Raw genomic sequence first — 26,341 nt, 5'->3', positions numbered from 1 at the left:
GTTAGTTTTTGGTGTACAGCAAAGCGATTCAGTTAGACATATATATGCATTTTCTTTTTCATATTCTTTTCCATTATGGTTTATTATAGTTCCCTGTGCTATACAGTAAGACCTTGTTGTTTATTAATTTTATATATAGTAGTTTGTATCTGCTAATCCCAAACTCCTAATTTATCCCTCCCCACCCCTTTCCCCTTTGTTTTCTGTATCTGTGAGTCTGTTTCTGTTTCGTAAATAAATTCATTTGTGTTGTATTTTAGATTCCACATATAAGTGATATCATATGACATTTATCTTTCTCTTTCTGACTTACTTCACTTAGTATGGTAATCTCTAGGTTCATCCATGTTGCTGAAAGTGGCATTATTTCATTCTTTTTTATGGCTGAGTAATATAGCATTACATATATATATATATATATATATATATATATATATATATATATATACGATATCATCTTTATCCATTTATCTGTCGATGGACATTTAGGTTGTTTCCAAGTGCTGCTATGAACATTGGGTTGCATGTATCTTTTCGAATTATAGTTTTCTCTGGGTATATGCCCAGAAGTGGGATTGCTGGATCATATGGTAACTCTACTTTTAGTTTTTAAAAAATTCCCCCCCCCCCTCCTTTTTTTTTAACAAACCCTGTATTGAGGGATGACTTTCAATAGCTCACAGCAAGGGAGCTGCTCTGCTACGTATGAAACTCTGACCCAGAAGCAGATCGTCTACAAATGGTTTTGCACCAGGTTCCCCACGAACGTGCTGTGTGTGACAGGTGCTATTTTTAGTTTTTTAAGAGACTTCCACACTGTTTTCCATAGTGGCTGCACCAATTTACATTCCCACCCGCAGTGTAGGAGGGTTCCCTTTTCTCCACACCCTCTCCAGCATTTTGAACCTCAGTTTTAAAACCTCAGATGCTGGCGGGGGAGGTACCTCCACTTTGTCCGGATCACGTGGCTGTGTGATAGAGGCTGCAGAAGATTTTGTAAGCTGTGAAGAGCGAACAGGAAGAGTTAGCATTCCTGAAAATACATAGATGAGCTGGGGTGACTGCTGACGTGGCGGCTGTGTTTCCAGCTGCCAGAGGACCTTGGGTAAATCAAGAGGTTGTTATTTCCTGCAGTCCAGCCTTTCCCTCCCTCCTCTTCCTTCTTCATTCTCTGCTAGTAGAGAAAGACCAGTTTGTTCTATGTGGTAGAAAGTGGGCCTCAGTCAAATTCTCGCCTTGGCTGGGCCCCACTGTTACCTGTGGTACTGAGTTAATCCCCCAGCCCTCAGTCAGGGGGCTTCCTCCCAGCTGTGTGCCCCTCACACCCTCATTCTCCAGCTTCCAAATCTGCTCTTCCAAAGCCACTTTCTCCTGGGAACTGAGCCTGGAGTTCAGGGAGCCTGCCACCAGGCTTCCCCAAAGTGTGGAGAAGCAAATTGAAGATGATAGCATCAAACTTTCTCTCTTAATTAAGATACTTGTGTATACATGAAGGAACATCAATTGTTTTTGTCTCAAAGCAGACTGGCTGGAGTGCTGAATTGAGAATGGTTCCGGTGCTGAGCTCAACGAAAAGGAGTATGGTGGTTAATTAATATTAATGAGCAATTAATGGGCAAGGGAAGGGACCTTGGTAGCAAGCCCACCATGTACTTGTCATCCCTGATAGAAATGATTTTTTTTCATTTTTTATTAGGGTATAACCTTCATAAAGAGCACAATTTTAAGTGTATAATTTGGTGTGTTTTTTTTTTAAAGTTTATTTATTTATTTATTTATTTATAGCTGTGTTGGGTCTTCGTTGCTGCTCATGGGCTTTCTCTAGTTGCAGCGAGCGGGGGCTACTCTTCGTTGTGGTGTGCAGGCCTCTCATTGCGGTGGTTTCTGTTGTTGTGGAGCACGGGCTCTAGGTGCGCGGGCTTCAGTAGTTGTGGCTCGAGGGCTCTAGAGCACAGGCTCAGTAGTTGTGGTGTACGGGCTTAGTTGCTCTGCGGCATGTGGGATCTTCCCGGACCAGGGCTTGAGCCCGTGTCCCCTGCCTTGGCAGGCGGATTCTTAACCACTGTGCCACCAAGGAAGTCCCAACTTGGTGTATTTTTACACACACACGCACACGCACACTACCATCACCTAGATCAAAATACAGAATATTTCTAGAAGCCCAGAGTCTCCGTTATGCCCCTTTTTGTCACTGTTCTCCCAAACACAACCATTATTTTGATTTCTATCACCATTGATTAGTTTTGCTTGTGTTTTGCTTCATGTAAATTGAATTAAACATTGTGTATTCGTGTATCTAGCTTCATTCACTCAGCATAATGCCTGTGTGATTCATTCATGTTTCTGTGTGGTTTGTTCTTGCTCATTATTCCATTGTACGGATCCACCACAATGTATTTATCCATTCTGTTGCTGAACGTTTGAGTCATTTCCAAGCTTGGGCTATTATGAATGAGACTGCTATAAATATTCTGGTATACATTGTTTGGTGGACTACACCCTTCATTTCTGTTAGGTATTGTTATGGACTGAACATTTGTGTCCCCCCAAATTCATGTGTTGAAGACCTAACCCCTAATGTGATGGTATTAGGAGGTGGAGCCTTTGGAAGGCAAGTAGGTTAGATGAGGTCATAAGGGTGGAGCCCCCAAGATGGGATTAGTGTCCTTACAAGAAGTGGAAGAGACACCAGACCTTCTTATTTGCCATGTGAAGGTACTGCAGGAAGGCAGCCAGGAAGAGGGACCTGCCCTTCTACCACTTGCACTTGGACTTCCCAGCCTCCAGAACTGTGAGAAAAAGTCTTGTTCAAGCCACCGAGTCTATCCAGTCTACTGTATTTTGTTATAGCTGCCAAAGCTAAGACAGTAATCTATATCTATATCTATATCTCCAGGAGAGAACTTACTGCATCATAGGGTACATGAATGTTTAGCTGGATTTATACTCACAAAGCACTGAATTGCATCAAATATGAACAGTCTCCCTCAGGGAGCTGTTGAACTCAGACTCTGACTCTGAGATATTATATCAAGAGCAAGACTTAAAGAAAAGCAAACACCTATACAACCAGGCAGCTCATCCTCTAACCTTTCACTATTTTCATATTTTTGCAATATTTCCTATTTTCAATTACTTAATTGAGCTTTGGTTTTCTGCAGGCTTGAATAATTCTTGAATTCCCTCTAATTCTTTCCTGATTTTTCAGGGATTTGTCTAGGCTTGTTTTGCCACATGTCAAATCTTCAGCTCCTGGTTAGTTGTCCTAGAGCTGACCTTGTCTGTATCTGTTGGAAAAAGGCTTGAGATACCTCCCTACTCCACTGATCATTTCTCTGTGCCTAGAAATTGTTTTTTCCCATTCAGAAGCAAATAATTTCTCTAAAAAAAAATGACATCTTTAACCTTAGCTCTTTGTTTTTTTGAAATAATTGCTGCTGTATGTACAGTTTGTATTGAAGGCTTGTGTTTGCTGACTAAATACTTCCGGCTGTAGAAAACTCCTGACTTATAAACTTGCTTCTAATTTTAACAAGGATCACACTTCTTGTTTCAGTAATACAGGGCCTTGTTCATGGTGGATGCACATAAATATGAATTGAATGAACTTAATGAAAATAATTTAAGAAAACATTACATAGACTGAAATAGAGGCTATGGAAGTTTCCTTCCAACTGTAAGGTGTTAAGGCAAAGCTCTCAGATGATTTTCTCACCCGAAGCCCCTGGGGGTGGGCAGCTGGAGGCAGCAGAACTTATTTTCACTGCAAAAAGGAGTGGAGCTGCCTGGGTGACCCTCTCCAGACAGCTGGGTCGGGTCTATTTATCTAGACTCTAGATGCTCTGGTTGGGAACAACTGTTATTATTCCTGGATTTCTAAATTTTGTCTTTCCTCAAAGACTGAGGACCTGAGTTTCCTATCCCAGTTCATCTTCATTTCACAAACATTTATTGAGCATTTACTAAGTTCCAGGTACCGGGGTGGGTGCTAGACTGTAAACATGAATGGCACGGAAGCTGATTAGATAGGCGGGAAGGCAGACACACTCTCAATATACAAATTGTGATGAGGTAAGGAGAGGGCATTCTCCCCTGTCCCCATCAGCTCGTGACCTGGGTCCCTTACTTCTCCTCTAGGGCTCTACTTCCTTACCTGTAAAATGGGGGCATTGCAATGCTTATCTCTGGAGAAGGGTTATACTGTGCTAGGCTGCAGTGCTATGCATCTGTCCCCACCGAGGGAAACAGGACAGAGTGGCTGGGCTGCTAGACTTATTCATAGAGCTGGACCAAACCGGAGCTTGCCTGGGTGCAAGTCTGCCCTCAGCCCCACGCAGATGGTGCCTCAAATCTCCCAGAGGGGCTCTGTGCCGCCCGCTCCCACCCGCGTCCGTCCAGAGGCGCTGTTCTGCTGGATCCAACAAAAGCCGTTGGTTTCGCTTTGCTCCGAGCCCCGCTTAGCAGACGTCCCCACCCTCAGGCGCCGGTCCAGACGGCCCCACCCCGCCCTCGCACGTCCCGCCTCCCTCACCCTTCTCTCTGCCCTGGGAACCCACGGCAGCGCCCCATGCGCTTCCCGCCAGGCAGAGCCCAAAGGGGGCAAGTGTCTCTGAGCCCTCCCAGGACCCTAGGTGCCGGGCCGCTGCCCTGGCCAGCCCAGGCCAGCTGATGAATATTCACTGAAGACGCTGAGAGACCCTCCAAGGACACAAACTGGCTTGGCAGAAGCGCAAAGCAGCCTAACAATCAGTTTAAAAAATTGTCCTGCCCTCCTGAAAACCCCTTCAAGCCTTTCCTACTCCCCCTCCCCTAGTCCCTCACAGTTTAAATACCGCGCAGGTTGTTTCCACTCGCAATGGGTCCTTTACACCGTCGTCTGGCCGTTGCAGACACGAGCCCACCCACCGGCCGGGGTCTGAGAATGCAGCTTTGCCCCCGCTCCCGCACCCAGCTGGATAACCCAGCAAGCAGCTCGCTCTAAGCCTCGGATTCTGTCTGTACGTAGGGATAACAGCACCTCCCTTGCAGGGTTACCTGCAGATGATTCATGTCATGTGGGAAATCTACAGCAGATAGTGCTGTCATGGTGGAGTGCAGAGAAGTGGTTAAAGGTGTGACATCTGGAGTCAGATTGCCTGCGTTCAAGTCCAAGTCCCCTACCCTGTGGGTGATCCATGGTGAGCAAGTTATTTAATCTCTGGGTGGCAGTCCCTGTTAGTGATCACTATTGTTTTTATCATTTATTGGGCCCATCCTGGGCAGCAGGAGACAAGGACCAGCGGGAGGACAGGGCATTCTGGGCCATATCTTCTCCCTTAACTGAGCCATCACATTATCTTTTGTTGTGGTAAATATATAAAAATTTTTTAAAATGCCATTTTAACCATTTTTTAAAGTGTACAATTCAATGGTATTAATTACACCCACAATGCTGCACAACTATCACCACTATTTCCAAAACTTTTCATCCCTCCAAACGGAAACTCTGCCCGGTAAGCAGTAACTTCCTGTCCCCTCTCCCTCTGCCCCCTGGTAACCTTTGGTCTGCTGTCTGTTTCTATGAATTTGCCTGTTCTAGATATTTCATACAAGCCATCACTTATTTTTTAAGCACCCTCTGCAGATCTATAACAGCTCTGTCAGTGCAGGAATGTAAAATGTGTTATTTAGCATTTATTTGCTCATAAAATCATTAGACTTGGTACATTAAACTTAATGGTAATTTTATTCAGGCAATAATTACAGATTTAGTAATTACATTTTTATTTATAAAATAATGTTTAAATTTTTTGGTTATAGGCTGTTTATTGTAGAAAATGTGGGAAATAGAGAAGAGTATAAAAGAAGAGGTTAAAAATCACCTATAATTCTAATGATGTTACCATTTTGGTGTTTTTTAAAAAAGAAATGAGATTTACAATGAAATGCATTTAATGTTTTTAGGCTATGAGCTGCTGAACTTAGGTTTTTGTTCAGTTTGAGAAGGATTACTACATTTGAGATTAGAAGACCCCAACCATGGTCTATGAAGACAAGGAAAGCTTGAAGAATATCTGGACTTTGTGTCAGTTACATTGCTAGGCAGACCCAGAAAGCATCATTTGCAGGAGCTGAGGAAAAAGGAGAGAAGGCAATCCTACAAAATTAATTATATAGTGTTTGTCAGAAGGAATTTTCTCTAGACAGACCTTTTCCTTAACCTAAAACTCTTACGAGTTTTGGGTGTTTTTGAAAAGAACACACTTTCCACATGCCAGGACAGCATAAGACACTTTTGTATGTACTTTCCATTAATTCCCACACCCTCTTTAGGAGGTGGATCTTATCCCCATTTTACATCGCACTTCTGCCACCCATGTGCTGTGTGACCTTGGGTAAGTCTCTAAACCTCTCTGTGCTTTCGATATCCTCATTTGTAAAAGTAGTACCTACCTCATAAGTTTGTTGGGAGGATTAAATGATTTAGTATGCAAAGCTCTTGAAACAGTATAAGCCCTTAGAATTTATAGGCACAATGGAAGTGTTAGCTGTTAGGATTATTCTTTACAGATGAGGCCTCCAAGACACGAGGGGATTAATGAGTTCCCAGATGCCAATTTTTGTCATTTTCTTGGACTTTGGAGGACTGCAGCCTGGGTCCAGTAGAGAAGGCCGCCTCCTCCTTCGCATGTGGGTGTTTGGGGTTTACGATGTGCTTCCAAACAGGGCTCTCTCTCTCCCATATACCACAGGAGGCAGAAGGGGCTGAATCAGAGGACAAGCAGAGGAGAGAAAAGCAATCACATCACAACCCTAACCCCAGGTGGCTTCCAAGTCCCCTCAGGATTCAGCCCAATTCCTTAACAGATTTACTCAGCCCTTTAGGATCTGCCTCTGCTAGACTACCACCCCAGTCTCGTCTCCCTCTTGAAAAATCTTCTTCGAATCATGCCAAAAGGCCCTGTGCCTATTCTTGCCTCTGGGCCTTCTCCTACTCTGTTCCCTCTGTCTGGAACACTTTTCCCTCACTTCTGCTGGCCTGGCTAATTCCTAGTCATCCTTTAGATCTTTGCTTTTATTCAGTACTGGAAGTCTTCCTTGGTCTCTTAAGTTAACTGTCCCTCTTGTGGGCTCCCCTCGGCCCCCTGCTGCCCCATAAATGCGATTTGTACAGGTGGAGTGGTGGATGCTGCGTTGCAGTGCCTGGATCTGCCTCCGGAAATGAAGGACTCATCCCCCAGCTGCTGGAGGAGTTGCCCAAGGATGGCCATCGGCTGTCAGCCCTCACTGGGGGCTGCCCTTAGCTGAAGAATACTGCCTTACCCAAGGTTACACCTCCTTCCAGGGGCAGCCCTCATCCAGTGTCTGGTCAATGCCATTGGATAAAGGCCCAGCACTCTTGCCGCACTTGGAACAGCTCCAGAGGTTCATCTCATCTTCAGAACTTCCTGTAAAGCTGCCATTGAAACAGCATCACAGCTCAGCATGGCCCTCTGCCCAACCATGCCCTTTCCCCTCCCTCCCACGGCAGTGACACTGAGAGCATTCCCTAATAAATACTGTGCAAGCTCCTCTCCAGCCCAGAGGCTCTTCCAGGGAACCCAACCTGTGTCATGTACTGACCATTTGCAGCCGCCCACTGGCTCATGAATGCCCCCAGGATAACATCCCAGGGTCTCAGCCTGGCCTCCAGTCCCTCAGCATCCTACTCTCTCCCCACCACCCCATCTTGTGCCGCCCCGAGGAACAAATGTGCCTCTTCATTGCTCCGACTTTGGAGGCCTGCCTTTTCTGCACCTTTATTCTCAAGATCCCCCCTCTCCAGAATGACCCCCCTACACTTTAGTAAAAAATACTTATTCCCCACATTTTCCATGTGCCAGGCCCTGAACAGGCATTAGGGAACAAGATAGATGCAAGCCTGTCGCTTCAACCTAGGAGGGAGGAGAGATACATAAACAGGTAATTACAAATGACAGTTTTGTGCTCTGAGGGGAGGTGCAGGGAGCCAGGAGATCACACGACAGGGCAGGGGCTGACCCCTAACCGGGTCAGGGAGGGCTTCCCTGAGGAGGTGCTGCTTAGGATGAGGAGGACCCAGTCAGGCTGAGAACGACAGGAAGGGCATCCAGCGTAGGGACTGTCACGCACAGAGAGTGGGAGGTGCTTCTTCAACTGAAAGAAGCCCTGCGAGGCTGAGGCCACTTCCTCTCTGGCCAGTTAGGGCACTTGTCAGAATCATGTGATTGTTTGCTTCTCTCTCCACAGCACACTGGGAGTGTTTGGAGGGTACAGAGGATTGCTAAAAATCTCTCACAAACTTCTGTTTCTGGTCGAGAGGGAGCAATGGGCCAAACTTACCATCCCACCTTAAACAACTAAAGAGCCAGACAAAAATATATGAAACAACCGTTTTTGGACATTGGACAACTGGTCTTATGGGACGATGATTCCTTTAAGAGGGAAAACAAGTGTGGTGAGCACTGTAATTGTCCCCTAGCTTACAGCCCGGAGAGGGTTTCCAGGCCACAGAGCAAGAGGGGCACCCAGGTGGAACCTGGCAGAGTCGAAGGGGAGAGTTCGGGAGGCCGAGGGGGCTAGAGTTCTCAGGGGGAGACGGGAGAGGAAATGGCTGCACAGAGAGAGAGAGAGAGCGACCAGGGATTTCCAGATGGTTCCTCCCTGTGGTGCCCCATCCCACCCCCAGTGCAGAACCATCCTTGGAGCTCCCACAGAGTTGGTGTTCATGCCAGCCAGAGTAGAAAGCCACCAAATTCACAGGGCATTGGGTAGAGTATTCAGACAGTGTTGCCTCAGTAGTGGGGAAATCAGCCCTAGACTAAAGACTACTCCGGTCTTGCCTTCAGAAGCTTCAAAGCAAGCCTCAAAAGATCAGATTGTTTCCAAGTAACTTAACTCTGTTCTGGAAAAAAGCCCAACACTATTTTTTAAAAATACAAGACTATCCAGCACCCTACAAGGTAAAATCCACAATGTCTGGCATTCAATCTACCATTCCCAGGATACACAGTAGTAGGAAAATATGACCCAAAATGAAGAGAAAAAGCAATCAATCAAAACTGACCCAAAGGGGCTTCCCTGGTGGTGCGGTGGTTGAGAGTCTGCCTGCCAATGCAGGGGACACGGGTTCGAGCCCTGGTCTGGGAAGATCCCACATGCTGCGGAGCAACTAGGCCCGTGAGCCACAATTACTGAGCCTGCGCGTCTGGAGCCTGTGCTCCGCAACAAAAGAGGCCGCGATAGTGAGAGGCCTGCGCACCGCGATGAAGAGTGGCCCCCAGTTGCCGTGGCTGGAGAAAGCCCTCGCACAGAAATGAAGACCCAACACAGCCATAAATAAATAAATAAATAATTAAAAAAAAAAAACTGACCCAGAAATGATACCGATAATAGAATTCACAGATATAGCTGTTATGACTGTATTCCATATGCTCAAGAAGGTAGAGGGAAACATGAGAAGATACATGGATGATAAAAGAAAGACCCAAATAGATCTTCTAGAGATGAAGACCACAATGTCAAGGATAAAAATTGTACTAGATGGGATTAACAGCAGGTTAGTCAGTGCCAAAGAAAAGATAATGAACGTGAAAACACAGCAATGGAAACTCACCAAGATGAAACACAGAGAAAAATGAGGCTAAAAAAGATGACCATAGCATCAGTGAGCTATTGGACAACTTCAGGTGGCCTAATATGTGTGTCAGTGGGGTCCCCAAAGGAGAGAAAAGAGAGGAGGGGAACATAAAAACTTTTGAAGAAACAATGGCTAAAAACTTTTCACATTTCATAAAAACTATGAACCAGATACAAGAAGCCCGATGAACCCCAAGCGAAAATCTCTTATATTCCCGAAGCCTGGCTCATAGTTGGCAAGCAATCAATGTTTGATGAATGAGTGAGGAAATTGCTGCCTGCACAGACTCTCACCCCGCTTTCCCCCTTTCATCTCCTCTTCTCTCTTCCCCTCCACGCTTTGCTTCTCTCTTGCTCCCAGTGCTCTCATCTGCCAGAGTTGTCCTGGAGGCATATGGTGGCTTCTATAAAGGCCACTGATCTTAAGTCTGGGAGTGTGTCCCAGCTTCGGGCTTTGTCACTGACAGCCTCAAGTGGTCCAGCCTCCTTCAAACTTGAGTACATCAAGGGGGTTGGAGATGAAAGCTAAAATATCCTGAGTTCTGCTGCTATGACCTTCCAGGGACTCCTGCTTCCTCAGTCCCTGTGAGAGTGGCAGGTTCAGGAGGAGAGCCCAGGATGGGGTGGATGCTGGGTTCTACCCAGGTGTGGGCCTAGCAGAGCAAGATCCAGCCTCATTCACGGCTCACCCCTGCAACTCCTTTGTGAGGTTAGGCTGGTTGCCTCTGGGCCACCAGCTGGTCAGTGGTGTTTGGATTTGATCATTTATTAATCTCTTTCCAGCTCTGGCATCTTGCGATTGAAGCTAGTGTAACCAGTGTCACCTGGCTCCAGTTGTCTCTCTCCATTCCCCTGGGGCTGTCTTCCTCTTTGATGTGTCTCATCCTCACTAAAAGCGTGTGGAAGCTGGAGAGGAGGAGGGAGGCAGGCAGGCCTCAGACCCTTTGTTCCTGCCAGGCTCCTTCCTTCAATGGCTTCCCAGAGTTTTCAGGTCCAAGTTCAAACTCATTAACTCAGCACACTAGGCCTTGATTCTTAGAGCATGGTTTCTGGAACCACCTGCATCTGAATCATACTGCCTCACCCTCCAGCTTGCTAACAGTGAAGATTCTGATCAAAGTCTTGGGTGGGTCCTAGGAATAGGCATTTATAATAAGCATCCCTGGGGATTAAAACTATGTATAGGTGGTAATGGGGGGTTAGGTCATACTACACAGGTAAACAAATCCAAACAGTAGGAAAACAACAACAACAATGACATGTGCTGAAACTATCCACCTGCCACTACCCAGTCCCCTCCCTGGAAGCCACTGTCTCTCATTTGAGGGATAGTGTATTCCAAGGACACACATATATAGGCGTGTGCTTGGGCACAGGGACAGGCCAGGAGATTCTGAAAGCCCAATAAACCAGAGAATGGCTGCACCAGGGCCTCTGGGATGTGCCCGCAGCAGCTCTCTGACCTCTGCCAGCACTCCCCACCTGAACCCCCTGCCGTGCACCAGCCTTACAGAATTTGCTGCAACTCAGCCACTGAGGATGCTGCTGCTGTTTGTGTGCCTTACCTCTCGCAGTTCTCTTTGGCCAGAAAGCCTTTCTTCCTCTTTGCTGCCCGCCAATGCCTATTTATCCTTCAAGACTAAGCTCAACTGCCTCTTCTTCCAGGAAGTCTTCCAGCCTTACCCCGTGTCCTACACTTTGGCATCACTGCAATTCCACATTCCCTGTTACCAAACTTATCATGCTGAGTGGGTTTTCTTTCTGTTCCCCTGCTGGACCGTCAGCTCACTGTGGGCCAGGGCCATTCGTATTCCCTGTTGAATTGCTGAGTCCCAGTACAATGTACATAGTACATAGATAGTCAATAAATGGTGTTTATTTATTTGTTTATTTATTTATGGCTGTGTTGGGTCTTCGCCTCTGTGCGAGGGCTTTCTCTAGTTGTGGCAAGTGGGGGCCACTCTTCATAGCGGTGCGCGGGCCTCTCACTATCGTGGCCTCTCTTGTTGCGGAGCACAGGCTCCAGAGGCGCAGGCTCAGTAACTGTGGCTCACGGGCCTAGCTGCTCCGCGGCATGTGGGATCTTCCCAGACCAGGGCTCGAACCCGTGTCCCCTGCATTGACAGGCAGACTCTCAACCACTGCGCCACCAGGGAAGCCCCGTATAAATGGTGTTTAATGAATGCTCAAATAGCAGGCATTCTGTCTCATTCTTGCCTTGTGTAGTTTGGAAATCCAAACCAAGGTGAGCCTCACCCACGCTCTCCACCTTCTTGCGCTGCAGAGGGGCTGGTGGTGCAGAAAGCTGGAAGGAGGGCATTCTCTCCCTGAGTCACAGGCAGGAGGGGCCCCTCAAGTCCTGAGCATGTGACGCTGAGGGGATGCAGAGGAGGCTCACACCCCTGGGCTGGGGAGACCCAGCCCCAAATTTCCCCTGAGGGGTTGCCCTGCTGGTGGCCAGTGGGCAGAGCGGGGCTTGGAGGGCCTTCCTGGCAGGAGCAGTGTGACAGGCCTGCCTCTTCCCCACCCGTGCAGAGGGAGCAGGTGGCCCGGCTGTAGGCAGGGGGTAGGGAGATCCAACAGAGGGAGGGGCATGCGAGAGGAAGCTGAAAAAGCAAGGGGGGTGGGAGGGAGGGGTGCTGCTGGCCAGGCGGCTGTTTAAGGAGGAAATGTGCTGGGAACGTTAATGAGCTGCGTTCATTCACGGTGATCTGCTTCCCCAGTCGGGGAGCCGGCCAGGTTCTGGAGTGGAGGAACTGGGGACGGGAACCAAGTTGGGGAGCTGCCCGGCTGCTGGGGCAGGGCCTCCCATGATGGGCTGGCAGGGGGAATCTTTGTCCTGGGCCTGAGGAGCCCTCCTTCCTTCTCCCCTTTAAAGGAAAGGCCAGGCCTTGCCAGGCGGTGACAATTTGGCTCAAGGCCTGCTTGGGACTCACTGTCCATCCTAGTCTGGAAGCTTCTAGGGCAGCGGCTGGCTCTCAGGAGCCACTGGCAGAGCTAATCTTGCAGCTCCCCCCCCCACCCCGTCTGCTCCCACCCCTCTTGCCACTCCTCCACCCTACCAGTCTGAAGCCCCCAGGGCATGTTGCCCATTAATCAACCCTCTCGTCGTCCCCACATGGGTCCTGGCTTCCGAGGAGCCCTCTGAGGTCAGGGGGCCAGGGAGGCACCGCTGGAGCAGAAGGTTGGAGACCAGATGTCTTCGACAGTCTGAGTGCCGTCTGTGACAGGCCTACTAAGTGCCAGGTGCTGGGTTAAGTGCCAAAGTGAGGAGATGAGGAAGCCGTGAGGGGTGGGGAGTGGGGGAAGGCTTTGCCCCAGGAGAACTGTCAGGGAAGGAGCCACATGTGTAAACAGAGCTCCAGCTAAGAGGGGATAAACAAAGCAGCAGGCTCAGAGGAAAGAAGACTTAACTCTGCCTGAGGCAGCTGGGGAGGGCTGGGGAGAGGAAAGGGGCTGAGCACCCTGTGGAGAAGGAGGAGAAGGAGAAGGAATTCGTGAAGGAGAGGGGAGAGGAGGCCCTTGTAGACGGCAGGCAGCTCTGGCTTGACTTGTGGAAAGGTTCCCTAAGATCACACCGCACAGGGACCCCTGAGAAAGCCCCCTCCCCCTGAACTGTCATTGAATTGGTGCTCTAGGACCCATGGCCCTAGTTAGAGGTCATGGATAAGACTGTGAAAACTTTCAAAAGAACTGTCAGAAGCCCATAAAATCAGCCACATTCGTTATGACGTACTGGCCCCGGTTCTATCTGTTTATGACAGTAGAGATACTGCAAATTTTTCATCAAGATGGAAAAGAAAAATGAAGAAAACCCCTGAGGCTTTTGGTACCTGGTGGGTGAGGAAGCTTTAATCTTGTGGGGTCTTTCAGTACCACACCACCAGCTCTGACCGACTGTGCTGTGCTGTGCCTACCCCTGGCACCTCCTGGACCAGCCACCTTTTCTTTCTGGTTTATCCCAAGGAGAAACCCAGGTAGCCACCACCTGTGAGGGGAAGTGCTTCTTTTTTTTTTTTCCATCTTCCCAAAACTTTTTATTTTATTTTTTTCACATCTTTATTGGAGTATAATTGCTTCACAATGTTGTGTCAGTTTCTACTGTACAACAAAGTGAACAGCCATATGTATACATATATCCCCATATCCCCTCCCTCTTGAGTTTCCCTCCCACCCTCCCTATCCCACCCCTCTAGGTCGTCACAAAGCACCGAGCTGATCTCCCTGCGCTATGCAGCTGCTTCCACTAGCCTTCCATTTCACATTTGGTAGTGTGTATATGTCAGTGCTACTCCTTCACTTCATCCCAGCTTACCCTTCCCCCTCCCCGTGTCCTCAAGTCCATTCTCTACATCTGCGTCTTTATTCCTGCCCTGCCACTAGGCTCATCAGTACCGCTTTTTTAGTTTCCATATATGCGTTAGCATACAGTATTTGTTTTTCTCTTTCTGACTTCGAAGTGCTTCTTGACCTGTTCAACTACTCTTCTTGCTGGGCTCTAAGCAGCCTTGAATCAGGGGCCGCAACTGATGGACAAACAATATATGGGTCCTATGGTACCAACAAACCACAGCTCTCCTTGATTTGGGGGAGGTCCTTATCTTTTCTGGGTTGAAGTCAATCCTCTCTCCACCTGGATTTCCTGTTCACACCCATGACCACATCGGTCTTACAGTGAGCAAAGTGCCTGCCTAGAGGACTGTGAAAGCCCAGGGTCTGATGTGGGTGGCCTGTGGTGCTTCTCTTCAAGCCCTTTCCTGGCCTCCTCAGTGGTCTTTTCATGACAGGACTGAATATTCGTTTTCATCTGTTTTCACCTGTCACAAATGGAGGAACCCTGGTGTGAGCGCGCTAAGGTATCTGCTGGATTACCAAACCCCACTGATATTCTGGGAAGCCAGGGTAGCCCCATGGGCAGAAATAACATCTCCCGGCTGTGCAACTGTTCAAATCAGGGTCACTATCACTCTGGGGGGAGTTAACTTCCGCACTCCCCTTGGAGAAGTGGGGTTGCTGCCATCTTGTCAGAGACCGCGTTGAGGGAGGGGAGGAGGCTTGCTTGGCCGAGGGCTTTGGTGCACCGCCCACCCCCCAGCCCCCTCCGCCCAGTGCTCTCGTTCCACCCTCAAGGTCCCAGGCTAAGTGAAGTAGGTGGCTTGGAGAGGTCACCTGGGGCTCGGGGCTTCCTTTCACCAAGAATTGAAAAAGCAAGTCTGGTGGGGCCCTAGAACCGTTTCAGCCGTCGGGGAGAGCGTGTCTGTGGCCTGAGGAAGGGGTCCAGGCAGCAAAATAAGATCCCCTCCCCCATCTCTGAACCAGCAGCTGGGACTGCGGGAGCCGGGTGCGTGCGTCTAAGTGTGCGCATCCTCGCTCTGTGCGTGTGTGTGTGTGTGTGTGTGTGTGTGTGTGTGTGTGTGTGTGTGTGTAGGGAGAGCTGGAGAGGGTCGCGACCTGACGGGTCAAACTGTGGGCTCCCCTCCCCCCGCAGCCCCTGCCCGCTCTCGGAGGTTCCACCTTTGAAAGTGTACGCGGCTAGCAGCGGCAGCCGAGTGGTCGTCGGGAGGCGGGGGCGGGGAGGGGGGGAGGAGTCTGGCTCTGGTTGCGTGCTTTTCGATTGATGGATGACTGCTGGGTGGGGGCGAGCGTGCGGGTGTGAGTGTGAGTGTGTGTGTGTGTGTGTGTGTGTGTGTGTGTGTGCGCGCGGGGTGCGTGCGCGCGCGGGGCCTGCCCATTTTCCTCCTCGCAGCAGTCAGTTGGGAGCTGGAGAGGGGGAGGGAGACGCAGCCCGCGAGAAACCGGAGAGGAGCAGAGCGCCCTCCGCCCAAGGCGCCCTCCCTTCGGCCGCGCACAGGCGCCGTCGCTTGGAGGAGCAAGGTGCCACCCAGCCCGCAAGGGCGCAGCATACAAACCCGCGGCCTCTTCGGTGGCTCTGCCCCGGGACTGCACCTGGAGGCCACCCCGGACGGGGATGGTAAGCGGCTGCCGCCGTCTGGCACGCAAGCGGGACGCGGTGAGGGCACCATGGCGCTGACGCCCTGGAGGGGGCCCTCGGCGGGGCTTGTCCGGCCCGAGCTCTGGCTGCTGCTGTGGGCAGCCGCGTGGCGCCTGGGTGCCACGGCGTGCCCCGCCCTCTGCACCTGCACCGGCACCACGGTGGACTGCCACGGCACGGGGCTGCAGGCCGTCCCCAAGAACATTCCACGGAACACGGAGCGCCTGTGAGTATAGCCCCCATCCCCAGCCCGCAGGGAGCCTCGAGGTTGCCCTCCCACCCCCATGCAATTCAGGGCTAAAGGTGGGGGCAGGACCGTAGGGGCCTGGGCTCTGCAGCCAATAAATGAGTCAGTGCTTGCCAGGGTCCTTCCCGAGCCAGGAGCCAAGAGCCAGGAGCCAAGAGCGCCACTGTTTCCCTTTCTTGGGATTCAAAGGGCCCTCGTGGGGCTGCCAGCTCCCATCCTCACACCTGCACCCTGCGCTCAGCACGGCAGGGCTTCCCACTGCGCCAGCACTTTATTTCTCCAGGTGCCTGAGAATTGGTGCCAGAAAGCCTTCCTGGCACCCAGGAGGGAAGCTCCTCACACTCACCAAGCACCATGTCTCCTTTTGGACACGTGGGGCTTGGGCTGTGTTCTGAGTGGGAGGTGTGCATTTGGGCTCTGAGGGCTTGTAGGCTGGTGATGGGCAGCAGGATGGGATGGAGTTGAAGTTCCTAGTCTCCCCCTTTCTCCCCATTGTTTGCCCCAGAGCCTTAAGAATTTTTTCCTTCCAGGTGTGAGGCGTTTGTCCCCCACTGCAAATCCAGCCATCCCCAACCCAGGCAGACAGTGGACCTGAGGGATTTGGGTTTGGGCCTTGGGGTATGTTACATTCAGCACCCAGAGAGGGGTAGATATGACCTGGACAAGGAGCCCCATGAATAATGCTGAGAGGTCAGGAGCTTGGAGTGGGAGATACGAGGTTAAAGATATTGACCATGATAAGTCATAAAAACCATCATTTCTCTTACCCTGTTGTCACTCACTTCTAAATTCTTGAGAAAACTTGGCCCTTTCTAGACTCACCAAGCTTTGTAGAATGTGTGTGTGTGTGTGAGGGGGTGGGGATTAGCATGTGTGTGTGTTTATAGACATATATAATTTGTTTTCCCAGATTCTCTTGCAGAATGTGTGTCTGCATGAATTCCTGGTATCTGTGGTGTCACCTCAGTAGTGTGAGCCTGGGAGAGCCCCCTTTACATGGGCTGTGAGTGTAGGTTTTTGGGCCCACACTCATGCAGGGCCTTTTATATTTTTATTTAAAAATTTTAATTATTTATTAATTTAGTTTTTGGCTGCGTTGGGTCTTCGTTGCTGCGTGCGGGTTTTCTCTAGTTGCGGCGAGCGGGGGCTACTCTTCGTTGCGGTGCGTGGGCTTCTCATTGTGGTGTCTTCTCTTGTTGCGGAGCACGGACTCTAGGCGCATGGGCTTCGGTAGTTGTGGCTCACGGGCTCTAGAGCGCAGGCTCAGTAGTTGTGGCACACGGGCTTAGCTGCTCTGTGGCATGTGGGATCTTCCCGGACCAGAGCTTGAACCCGTGTCCCCTGCATTGGCAGGTGGATTCTTAACCACCGCACCACCAGGGAAGCCCTGGCAGGCAGATTCTTAACCACTGCGCCGCTAGGGAAGTCCCTCATGAAGCGCCTTTGTGCTGCTTGCAGAGGTGGCTGCCTTGGGGGATTTTTGAACTGGACTTTGGAGGAGGCTGCTGGCCCCTTTGAAATCTGCCTTCTCCTTCTTTTCACACTCCTGGGTCCCTGCAGTGGCTCTCAGGAAAGGCGTACATATTTTGAGAACTTCTGAGCACATTTTCATGACTCTCAGCTGGTCAGAAGCAGAAATCTGACCCTGGGGAGAACTGTCTCCTGGATCAAACTCCGTACCAAGGTCAGCAATTAGCACATTTGTCCTAGACTCTTCTTGGCTGAGACTGAAAAATTCCCGTGGAGGTTTCAGGGAATTTGCAATCTAGATGCAATCTAGATGGGAATCAGTGTGTGTGTGTGTGTGTGTGTGTGTGTGTGTGTGTTGTTGGCGCTGCATGGGGAGAGGTTGGAACAAACAGAGATTCCTTGGGAATCCTGTGTGGCCCTGGAGAGGGACAGAGGGTCAGAAATCTGTCTAAAGGACCCCTGAGGCTGCAGGGTCACCCTCCATACCTGTTCCCTCTGGACCTCCTCTCTGTTCCTTTGCCTTGTTCTGGGGGCATTTCTCCTGCAGCTGTTACCCTGGTAGCGGCCTAGGTCTGAGAATTTTAGCCCCTCTCCTTTGCTTTTGGATCTGAATTTTGAAGTCATTTCATTTCTTGCTCTCTCTCCACCTTCAGTTTTGAGGATAGTGTCTGTCTTGACTTTGATGAACTCTTGAGCTCTTTTGCAATCAGAGTGAGATGGAAGTGAAATTTCCTGGTATAAAGTCAGTTATTTGCTGTGTGACCTTGGGCAAGTGACTTAACTTCTCTGAGCCTTAGTTGCTTTCTATCAGGAAAATGAGGCTGCTGATACGTAAGGTCTCTGGTTCTTGTGAGGACTGAAGGTAATGTATGGGAAGTTCTTGGTACATTATGATGCTTGCTAAGTGAGAGCCATTATTATAATAGGATCAGGAGAAGAGTCTTGTTACTTAATTCAGCAAATGTTTGTGGAGCCCGCAACTGCCCTGGGTGCTGAGGCTCCAGCTGGGAGTGAGCAAGTTCCTGCCCTCAAGGGATGTACAGTTGAGAGGACCGGTCAGGGACACCTAACTGTAAGCTCTGGCAGTGTAATGGGGCTGCGGGGAGGAAGCTTTGGGATTAGAAGCCCTTTTCTGGGTGAACGAGCTTCCAGAGGATGGACCATTTTATGAAGGTACTTTGGGACTCAACAGGGGTTGGGTCGGATTTTGCCAAGTAGAGAGGGCAGGCAGGCCAGACAGGGCATGCAGGAGCAAAAGGCTTGAAGATGTGAGTGTGGCTGCCTTGCTGGGAGAACAGACCAGCTTTGCCCCGGGGCTGAAACATGCTGTGGAGTGGGATGTGACGGGATTTGAGACCGGGAAGGTTGGGAAGGGTCAGGAAGGCCTTTCTCTATCTGGATTTTTCCTTTAGAGACTTCAGGGTTCAGATCCAGGGGTAAGTCATCAGGTCTGATCTTTGCTGTGTGCAAAACTTCTTGGTTTGGGAAAGGCTGTAGAAAGCAGAGGGAGCCTGCCTTTTCAACAGGCAGGCCGTGAAAGAGCCATTTGAAGAGGAAAAGAACATCCTGAAAAGAGGCCTTGGGCAGGCTCAAAATAACTGTGGCATATGCTCTCTCTAATCAATATGGGTGTCGTGCAGCATCAGAGCCTGAAACAGTGGCTTCTTCCGAGGCTGTGAAATTTTTATAGACCGCAGCTGTGCATTCGTTCGCCTTTTGTCCTCTGGGCAGTTTCTCTGGCAGCCTGTGAGGCCCAGCAACTTTATGATCATATATTCCATAACTCCGGGTCCAGCGCATCTCCCCAAGTGGGAAGAAATTGTCATTGGTTTGCTGCAGGGACTTCTGGGAAGAGGCTGTGCAGGCTCCAGAGCTGTTGAGGAAATTGGTTCAGCCAGAGGGACTGTGGGGCTGTTGGGCGGGTGGGGAAGGGATGCTGAATAATTCACTGCAGTGGAACAACTGAAGTCCAGGGCAAGAGTGGGAGTGTGGTAGCGGAGGCCTGGGGGCTTGTCTCTTTGTAGGGCCCAGACTCAGAGGGGCTCAGCCATGGCCACTATCGTTTTTTCTTCTACTCAAGGACCTTTCAGTTGGATTTTTTTTTTTTTTTTCTAATTTAAAAAATCTTTTGGACTAGAGCGTTTAGGAGAGTGTGATGAGAGAGTGCAGTATGTCTGGATACCACTTCTCCCCTCCACCCCGGACACTTGTATTCCAGGCTTGCCGTGGATGCCCCTTGTGGGTGTAGGATGCAGAGAGGAGAGAGGCCTGAGGATGGAGAGAGGGCCCTGGGAGGCCTTCTGGCTTCTGTTTGCCTCCAGGTCCAGCACTTTCTGCTGCTCTTTGGGCCATGGGGCCTACACTCCTGCCTTCCTCGGTATGTCCCCTTGCCTCCTGGCCAGTTTGTCTGCTGCCCTAGCTCCCTGCCCGCTGCCGAGGCCTGGGAAGGCCATGCCGTCTCCCAGCTTAGCCCCGAGTCTGAAGGCCCTGTTCAATGGGGGTGGGTGGTTTTGACCAAGGAAGACTGCCCAGGGCACCCCCAGGCTGATTGTCTGGGAGCCTGTTTGGAATTCCAAACAAGGATTGGATGGTGGCTGCGATGAGAGGGGTCAGAGGGCCAGATAGAAGCCACGTCTGCCACCGGGGCCTGGCCGGCCCGGGCTCTCTGAGCAGGACTCGATGGGCTCCTGCAGTAGAGACCCACGTGGGGCAGGGGGAGTTGCCTCCTGGGGAAGCTCGTGTCTCTAGTAGCAGGTGCACTGGGCTTATCGCTGGGCTCTGAGTGACCGGTGGTACGGCCCGGTGCTGCCACTCCATGTGACCTGAGACCCGGTTTCCCCATCTGCAAAAGGGGATGACGGTTGCAGGTTGATGGTGAGGACTAAGTGAGTGCATGCATGTAGAGGGCCTGCAGGTGTGTTTGGCACGTGGTGGGTGTTCTGCCTCCAGGGAGAGTGATACCTACTACCTCATAGGATTTTTGCCAGGGTTCACTCATTCTATGTGTGTGAAAATGCTTCGTGCCTCTTATTTTTATTATTTGAGAAGCTCAGGCTAAAGGCTTGAGGGTTCAGGTGGGGCAGGAGAGAGGGCGGTGGGGGGCAAGCATTTGCGTGTTGGCCGGACTGCAAGCTGGGGTCCGGCTCTCAGAATGCTCCTTCCCTGGACTGTCCCGCGTCCCTTAGGGTGTGGAGACAAGGCGCAGGTCAGTGTCATGCGGGGAGTCTCTGCAGGGTGGATGGCTGTGGAGCCAGACTGCTTGGCTTTTTAGCCCCTCTCTGCCTTTCAGCAGCTGGGGGGACCTTGGGCAAGGTGTGGGGTTTAATTCACTCATTCAACAGATAGCTGTCTCTTGAAGGCCTGCATGGTGCCGAATGAATAGTCCCGGACAGAAATGGAAACCGCGCCTCTCTCTCCGAGTTTTAGTCCAGCAGGGGAGATGGAGATGAATGACACAATAGGAGGAGAATCACGTAATTGCAAACTGGGATAAGTGCTCTGGAGGAAAGTGTGGCTTCTCAGGCCCCCATTTCCTTGCCCATAAAATGGGGATGATGATAGGACCTGCTTCAGAGGGTGGTCCTAAGGATTAAATGTGGTGATGCTGGGAGAAGCACATTGCACCGGCCTGGCACACAGCAAGTGCCCAGTAAATGGTAGTATTATTATTGTTATTAAGGTGACAGAGAATTGCAGGGCTGTGAAAGGAACTTGGGCGCCACTCAAGGCCGGATCCCAGCACTGCCCTGCTCTCTATTCCCTCATCAGGCAGCCACTGGGCGCTCTGGATCCCCAGGGAACCTTGGGGCACACGGAGACCGGGCTGCCCCTTTCGCAGTGCCGCCTCTCGGAGGCAGGGGGCTGACTGCGGTGGCCCAGGCTGCCCGCGGCTGCCAGCAGGGGCGGCCCTGCTCTTTGGGGGCCGGCTGAAGGGCGGCGGGGACAGGCAGCCCCCGCGTTATTGGGAGCAGACGGGAGCTTGGCGGAGTTGCTGTCTCACTCAGTTCTGTGCCGGCATTAGCAGCTCGGCAGGGCGCTTGCTTAATGGGATTTTCTTCCCAAATGCTGTAATTATCGCCATACAAATACTTATTACCCAGAGCAGATGACGGCCGGGCCTTGGGCAGTAGCCAGGGAGCTGGGCTGTGCTCGGGGTGGAGAATTGGCTCCTCTTTTTGAGCTCGAGACTCCCTCCCCTTCTTTCTGGATCCCAGCCTGCGGTGGACAAACAGCTGTTGGGCACCTGCCACGTGCAGAGTGTCTGCAGAGGTCCAGGGTATGGACTCGCTCCTCTGGGAGCTTGCGGCCTGGTGGGGAGAAAGGTCTGTCTGCGAAAGAACAAATGTGTAAGGATGCCCGTAGGGACGTAGAGCACAGCGGCTACCAGCACAGCCTTTGCTGTGAGAATGGCCCGGTTTGAATCCCGCCTTCATCAACTACCACATGAGAGATCTTGGCTGACTCATGAGTGACTCAATTTCCTCATCTGTAAAATGGGAGCAACGTAGCATTTACCTTGTAGGGCTGTGAGTTCGAGTGAAATTGTCCATGTAGCGTGGTTAGAATAACGTTGGCACGTAGAAAGTACTCCATCCATGTTAGAGATGAGGAGATGGGAGTGAGACATGGAGGAGGAGTTGTATCCCTACGGTGATGGGGAGGTGGGATTTGAACTGGGCCTTGAAGGTTGGGCAGGAATTAGGTGAGTGAGCGGTGAAACCAGGGCAAGGGAATCTGGGGGCATCCAGAGGTGAGCGCCGTACGTTTGGGAAGGAGAGTGAGGAGCAGATCCAGCTGATGGGATGAACGTTTGTGCTGGTGAGTTCTGAGAGAGGAGATTAAAGTAACGGGTAGGCTCAGGCCATGCGGCTGGGGAATAGGGAGCCATCCGAGGGTGTGTGTGTGTGTGTGTGTGTGTGTGTGTGTGTGTGTAAAATTTTATATTAAATTTTTCTTTTTACTGTTCAGTGATGTTTAACAAATCTAGAGTTGTGCAAACATCACCACAGTCCAATTTTAGAATATTTTCATCACCCAAAAAGATTCCTTGTGTTCATTGTAATTTTAAATTTTGTTATAATTTCAAACTTACAGAAAAGTTGCAACGAAAGTATATCCCTTATCCAGACTCAATTGTTTATATTTTGCCCCCTTTGCTTTATCATATATTATACACACACACACACGCGCACACACCTTTTTTTCCTGAACCATTTAAGAATAGATTGGAGGCATAACTTTTTTCCTCTAAATGCTTCGGTGTGTATTTTTCTAAGGACAATAAGGCTATGAAAATCGGAAAAGTTAATGTTGATACAATACTATTATCTACTCCATGGTTCATTTTAGAATTTCATCAATTGTGCCAATAATGTCTTTTGTAGCTATTGTTTTGTCCAGGTTCATAATCCTGTCCAGGATCACACATGGCATCTACTTGTCATGGCTCTTTATTCTCTGTTAATTTGGACCAGTTCCTTAGCCTTTCTTTGTTTTTCTTGACCTTAACAATTTTGAAGAATACTGGCCAGTTATTTTGTAGAATGTCCCTCAATTTGGCTTCATCTGCTTTTTTCTCATGATTGCGTTCAGGTTATGCATTTTTGGCAGGAATGCTAAATAAGCAACGTTGTGCCCTTCTCAGTGGGTCACGTCAGAAGACACATGATGTCAGTTTGTCCCAATATTGGTGATTTTAGCTTTGATTACTTGGTAATTTGGTGTCAGCCAGGCTTCTCTGCTGAAAAGTTACTATTTTCCCCTTTGTTATTAATAATTGACTTGCAGGGAGATACTTCGAGGCCATGTAAATATCCTACTCATCAAACTTTCATTCACTAGTTTTGGTTCCACTGATGAGAAATTTGTAATTCCACCATTTCTTCTCTATTTATTAGTTGGCATTCTATTGTAAGAAAGAACTTTACCTTCTCCTCCATCTGTTTGTTGTTTGCCTGATTGTTTGTAACAGCATGGACTTGTGGATTATTATTTTATTCATTGGGTTATAATTTGTAATAATGTTACTACATTATTTTGATGTTCAGAGTGTCCCACATTTGGCCAGTGGGACCCCTTCAAGGTGCTCCCGTGTCCCGTTGACAAGACCCTTTAAGCACTTGCCTCCAGGGGTTTTGAGTGGAGAGTAACAAGTGCAAAATGGTGTTTTAAGATATTCTGTTTCCTGGCTTTGGTATGGACAATAAATGGAGGGAGAGACCAACTGGTGGTGGGGAGACCAGCTGGTTATGGTGACTGTGATTTCTGACAGCAGTTTTTCTATCACTGCTGTATTTTTGTTCTTTAAAAAAATTTTTTTTAAAACTTTTATTTTAAAACAATTATAGACTTACAGAAAAGTTGCAAAAATAGTACAGAGAGAATTCCCATACACCCTTCGCCCAGCTTCCCCTAATGTTAACATCTTTCTTAATCATAGCACGATGATCAAAACCAAGAAATAAACCTTGGTACAATACTGTTAGCTAAGCTATAGACTTCATTTGCATTTCACTAGTTTTTTTCCACCAATGTCCTTTTTCTATTACAGGACCCAATCCAGGATCCCACATTGCACTTAATTGTCATTTCTCCTTAGTCTCCTTCAGCCTGTGACAGTTCCTTAGTCTTTCCTTGTTCCTTGTGACCTTGACATCTGTAAAAAGTGCTGGTTAGTTATTTTGTAGACTGCTCTTCGGTTTGTGTTTCTCTGGTGTTTTTTCATGATTGGATTGAGGTTATGCATTGTTGGCAAGAATGCCACAGAGGTGATGTGCCCTTCCCAGAGCATCCTATCAGAGGGTAGATGACATTGATATGTGTCATTGCTGGTGATGTTAACCTTGATCTCTTGGTTAAGGTGGTGTCCGCCAGGTTTCTCCACTATAACGTTATCTTTCCATTTGCAATTAATAAATATTTGCGGGGGGAGATACTTTGAGAGTATGTAATATCCTTTTTGTCCTCAAATTCTCACCTACTAATTTTAGCATCCGTTAACGGATCTTGCCTGCAACCATCATTATCCAATTTTGCTTTTCTATTTCCCTCATTCGTTCTACATTTATTAATTGGAATTCTTCTGTAGGGAAGAAAATCTTATTTCTTTTTAAGAAGGTGGTTTGTTGGATGGGTACATTGGGTTTTGAGTTTCCTGAGGGCAGGGACTGTGTCTCATGTATCTTTGTATTTCCATCGCCTCGTACATGGTAGGTGCTCAAAAAAAAATGTGTGTTCAATGAGTTTTGTTTTTTTTCAAACCTGTGGTAAGACATTTCATGATTCTGATCCTTGCTTTAGAAAATATGATCATTGTGATAGGCTTAATAATGGTCCTCAAAGATGTCCACACCCTAATCCCTGGAACCTATGAATATGTTACCTTACAGGGCCAAAGGAACTTTGCAGATGTGATTAAGTTAAGGATCTTGAGATGGGAGATGATTCTGGATTATCTGGGTGGGCTCCACATAATCACAAGGGTCTCTAGAGAGAGAGAGGCAGGAGGGTCAGAGTTAGTATTAGGAGAAATATGACGACAGAAGCGAGAGATTGGAGTGATGCCAAGAAGGGGCCATGAGCCACAGAATGCAGGCGGCCTCTCGATGAAAGAGGCAAGGAGATGGATTCTCCCCTAGAGCCTCCAGAAAGGAATGCATCCCTGGGAATGTCTTGACTTTAAACCAGCAAGACTGATTTCAGACTTCCGATCTCCAGAACCGTAAGATAATTTGTGTTGTTTTAAGCCACTAGGTATGTGGTAATTTGTTATAGCAGCAGCAGGCAACTGTTACAGTCCTCATAGAGTTTGGAGGGTACAGCAGAGGCCAAGGCATGAGAGGAAGCAGGCCTGGACGGAGGCAGAGGGTGCAGAGAGAGCAAATGGGAACGTCACGGGGGACCCTATGGCCCGAGGCTGGGAGGATGATCTTGCAGAGTAAAGTTGGGAGGGTGGCTGATGCTGGAGGAGAAGCCATGAAGTTAGTTTCTGCCTCTTTCGTTTGAATTACCAATAAACAATCGTGAAAAAATGACCCTAGAGGTAGGAATAGGGGATGGTCACTCTGTTGAGTGTTCAGGCTGGAGAGACAGTTGGGAGGGTGTCCTGGGGAAGTAATGGGACCCACGAGGGCAGTGGGACAGAGACGTCACTGGGCATAAAACTCTCCCGGGAAGCTGGTATAAAATGCAGATTCCCAGGCCCATTCCAGAGTTCCTGAGTCAGCAGGTCTTTGGCAAAGGCCATTCAGGTGATTCAGACGTGGGAGGTGCCCAGGACACAATCTGAGGAACACTGCTTGGTGCTGGGGTTTCCTGGTGAAGAAAGTATGTCCTTTGAAGACGCAGGAGGACTGCCTTTGGCTTCCACCCACATTAAGCGGGCAGCAGGAAGGGAGGGCCACCAGGGAGGAGCTGGGGGAGGGGCAGGAGGAGCTCCCGTCCACAGAGAAGCCTTGGCCCCACGTTTGTGGATTCCAACCTGGGTGATGCAGTTACTGCTAAAGCCAAAGGAGGCGTCTGGGGATGGTGGGGGGAGGGTTAACAGTGTGGAGAGCAGCCAGTCTGTCTGAGGATGAGGGCCAAGGAACGCTTTGGGAACTGCGATTGGGGGGTCACTGGCAAAGCTGGGCAGAACGGTTTCCTGGGAGAAGTGGAAGGCGGAAGCAGATGGTCGGGAGCGAGTAGGTGGTGAGGAAGTTTGCGGGAGGAGAGAACAAGCATGGGAGCTCCAAGGGGAGCCGCTCAGAGATTGTTTGCAGAGGGGCAGGTGGACTGGAGTCCCACTCGGGGGAGAGGGGGTGGGAGACGACTGGGGAAAAGAGGAGCCAGAGCCCTGGGTGGGTTGGGGAGGGGAGGACCTATGACAGGTCAAAGAGCAGAGATGGAGAGCATCAAGGAGGGAGTTGTGATGGTGTTGGTGGTCACCATTCAGAGCCCTTACTTTGTGCCCAGGCTCCGAGCCAGATGCTTTACCCACGTCCACTCTTTCACTCCTC

General features: G+C 49.6%; 1 protein-coding gene across 1 annotated transcript in view; it reads left to right on the top strand.

The window, feature by feature from the left end:
- The first annotated feature begins 15,642 nt into the window (after window positions 1-15,642).
- Window positions 15,643-26,341, top strand: part of SLIT1 (slit guidance ligand 1) — a 164,572-nt gene continuing 153,873 nt past the window's right edge. Inside the window, exon 1 of the mRNA XM_068548291.1 lies at window positions 15,643-15,854. Within this exon, the coding sequence (XP_068404392.1) occupies window positions 15,658-15,854 (197 nt within the window). The 5' untranslated portion in view covers window positions 15,643-15,657. The remainder of the gene's footprint in view (window positions 15,855-26,341) is intronic.

This window comes from Eschrichtius robustus, chromosome 7 (genome assembly GCF_028021215.1).
Source record: "Eschrichtius robustus isolate mEscRob2 chromosome 7, mEscRob2.pri, whole genome shotgun sequence".
Lineage (NCBI taxonomy): Eukaryota > Metazoa > Chordata > Mammalia > Artiodactyla > Eschrichtiidae > Eschrichtius > Eschrichtius robustus.
Note: the sequence above shows the minus strand (reverse complement) of the source record. Positions and strands in the feature narration are given on the sequence as shown.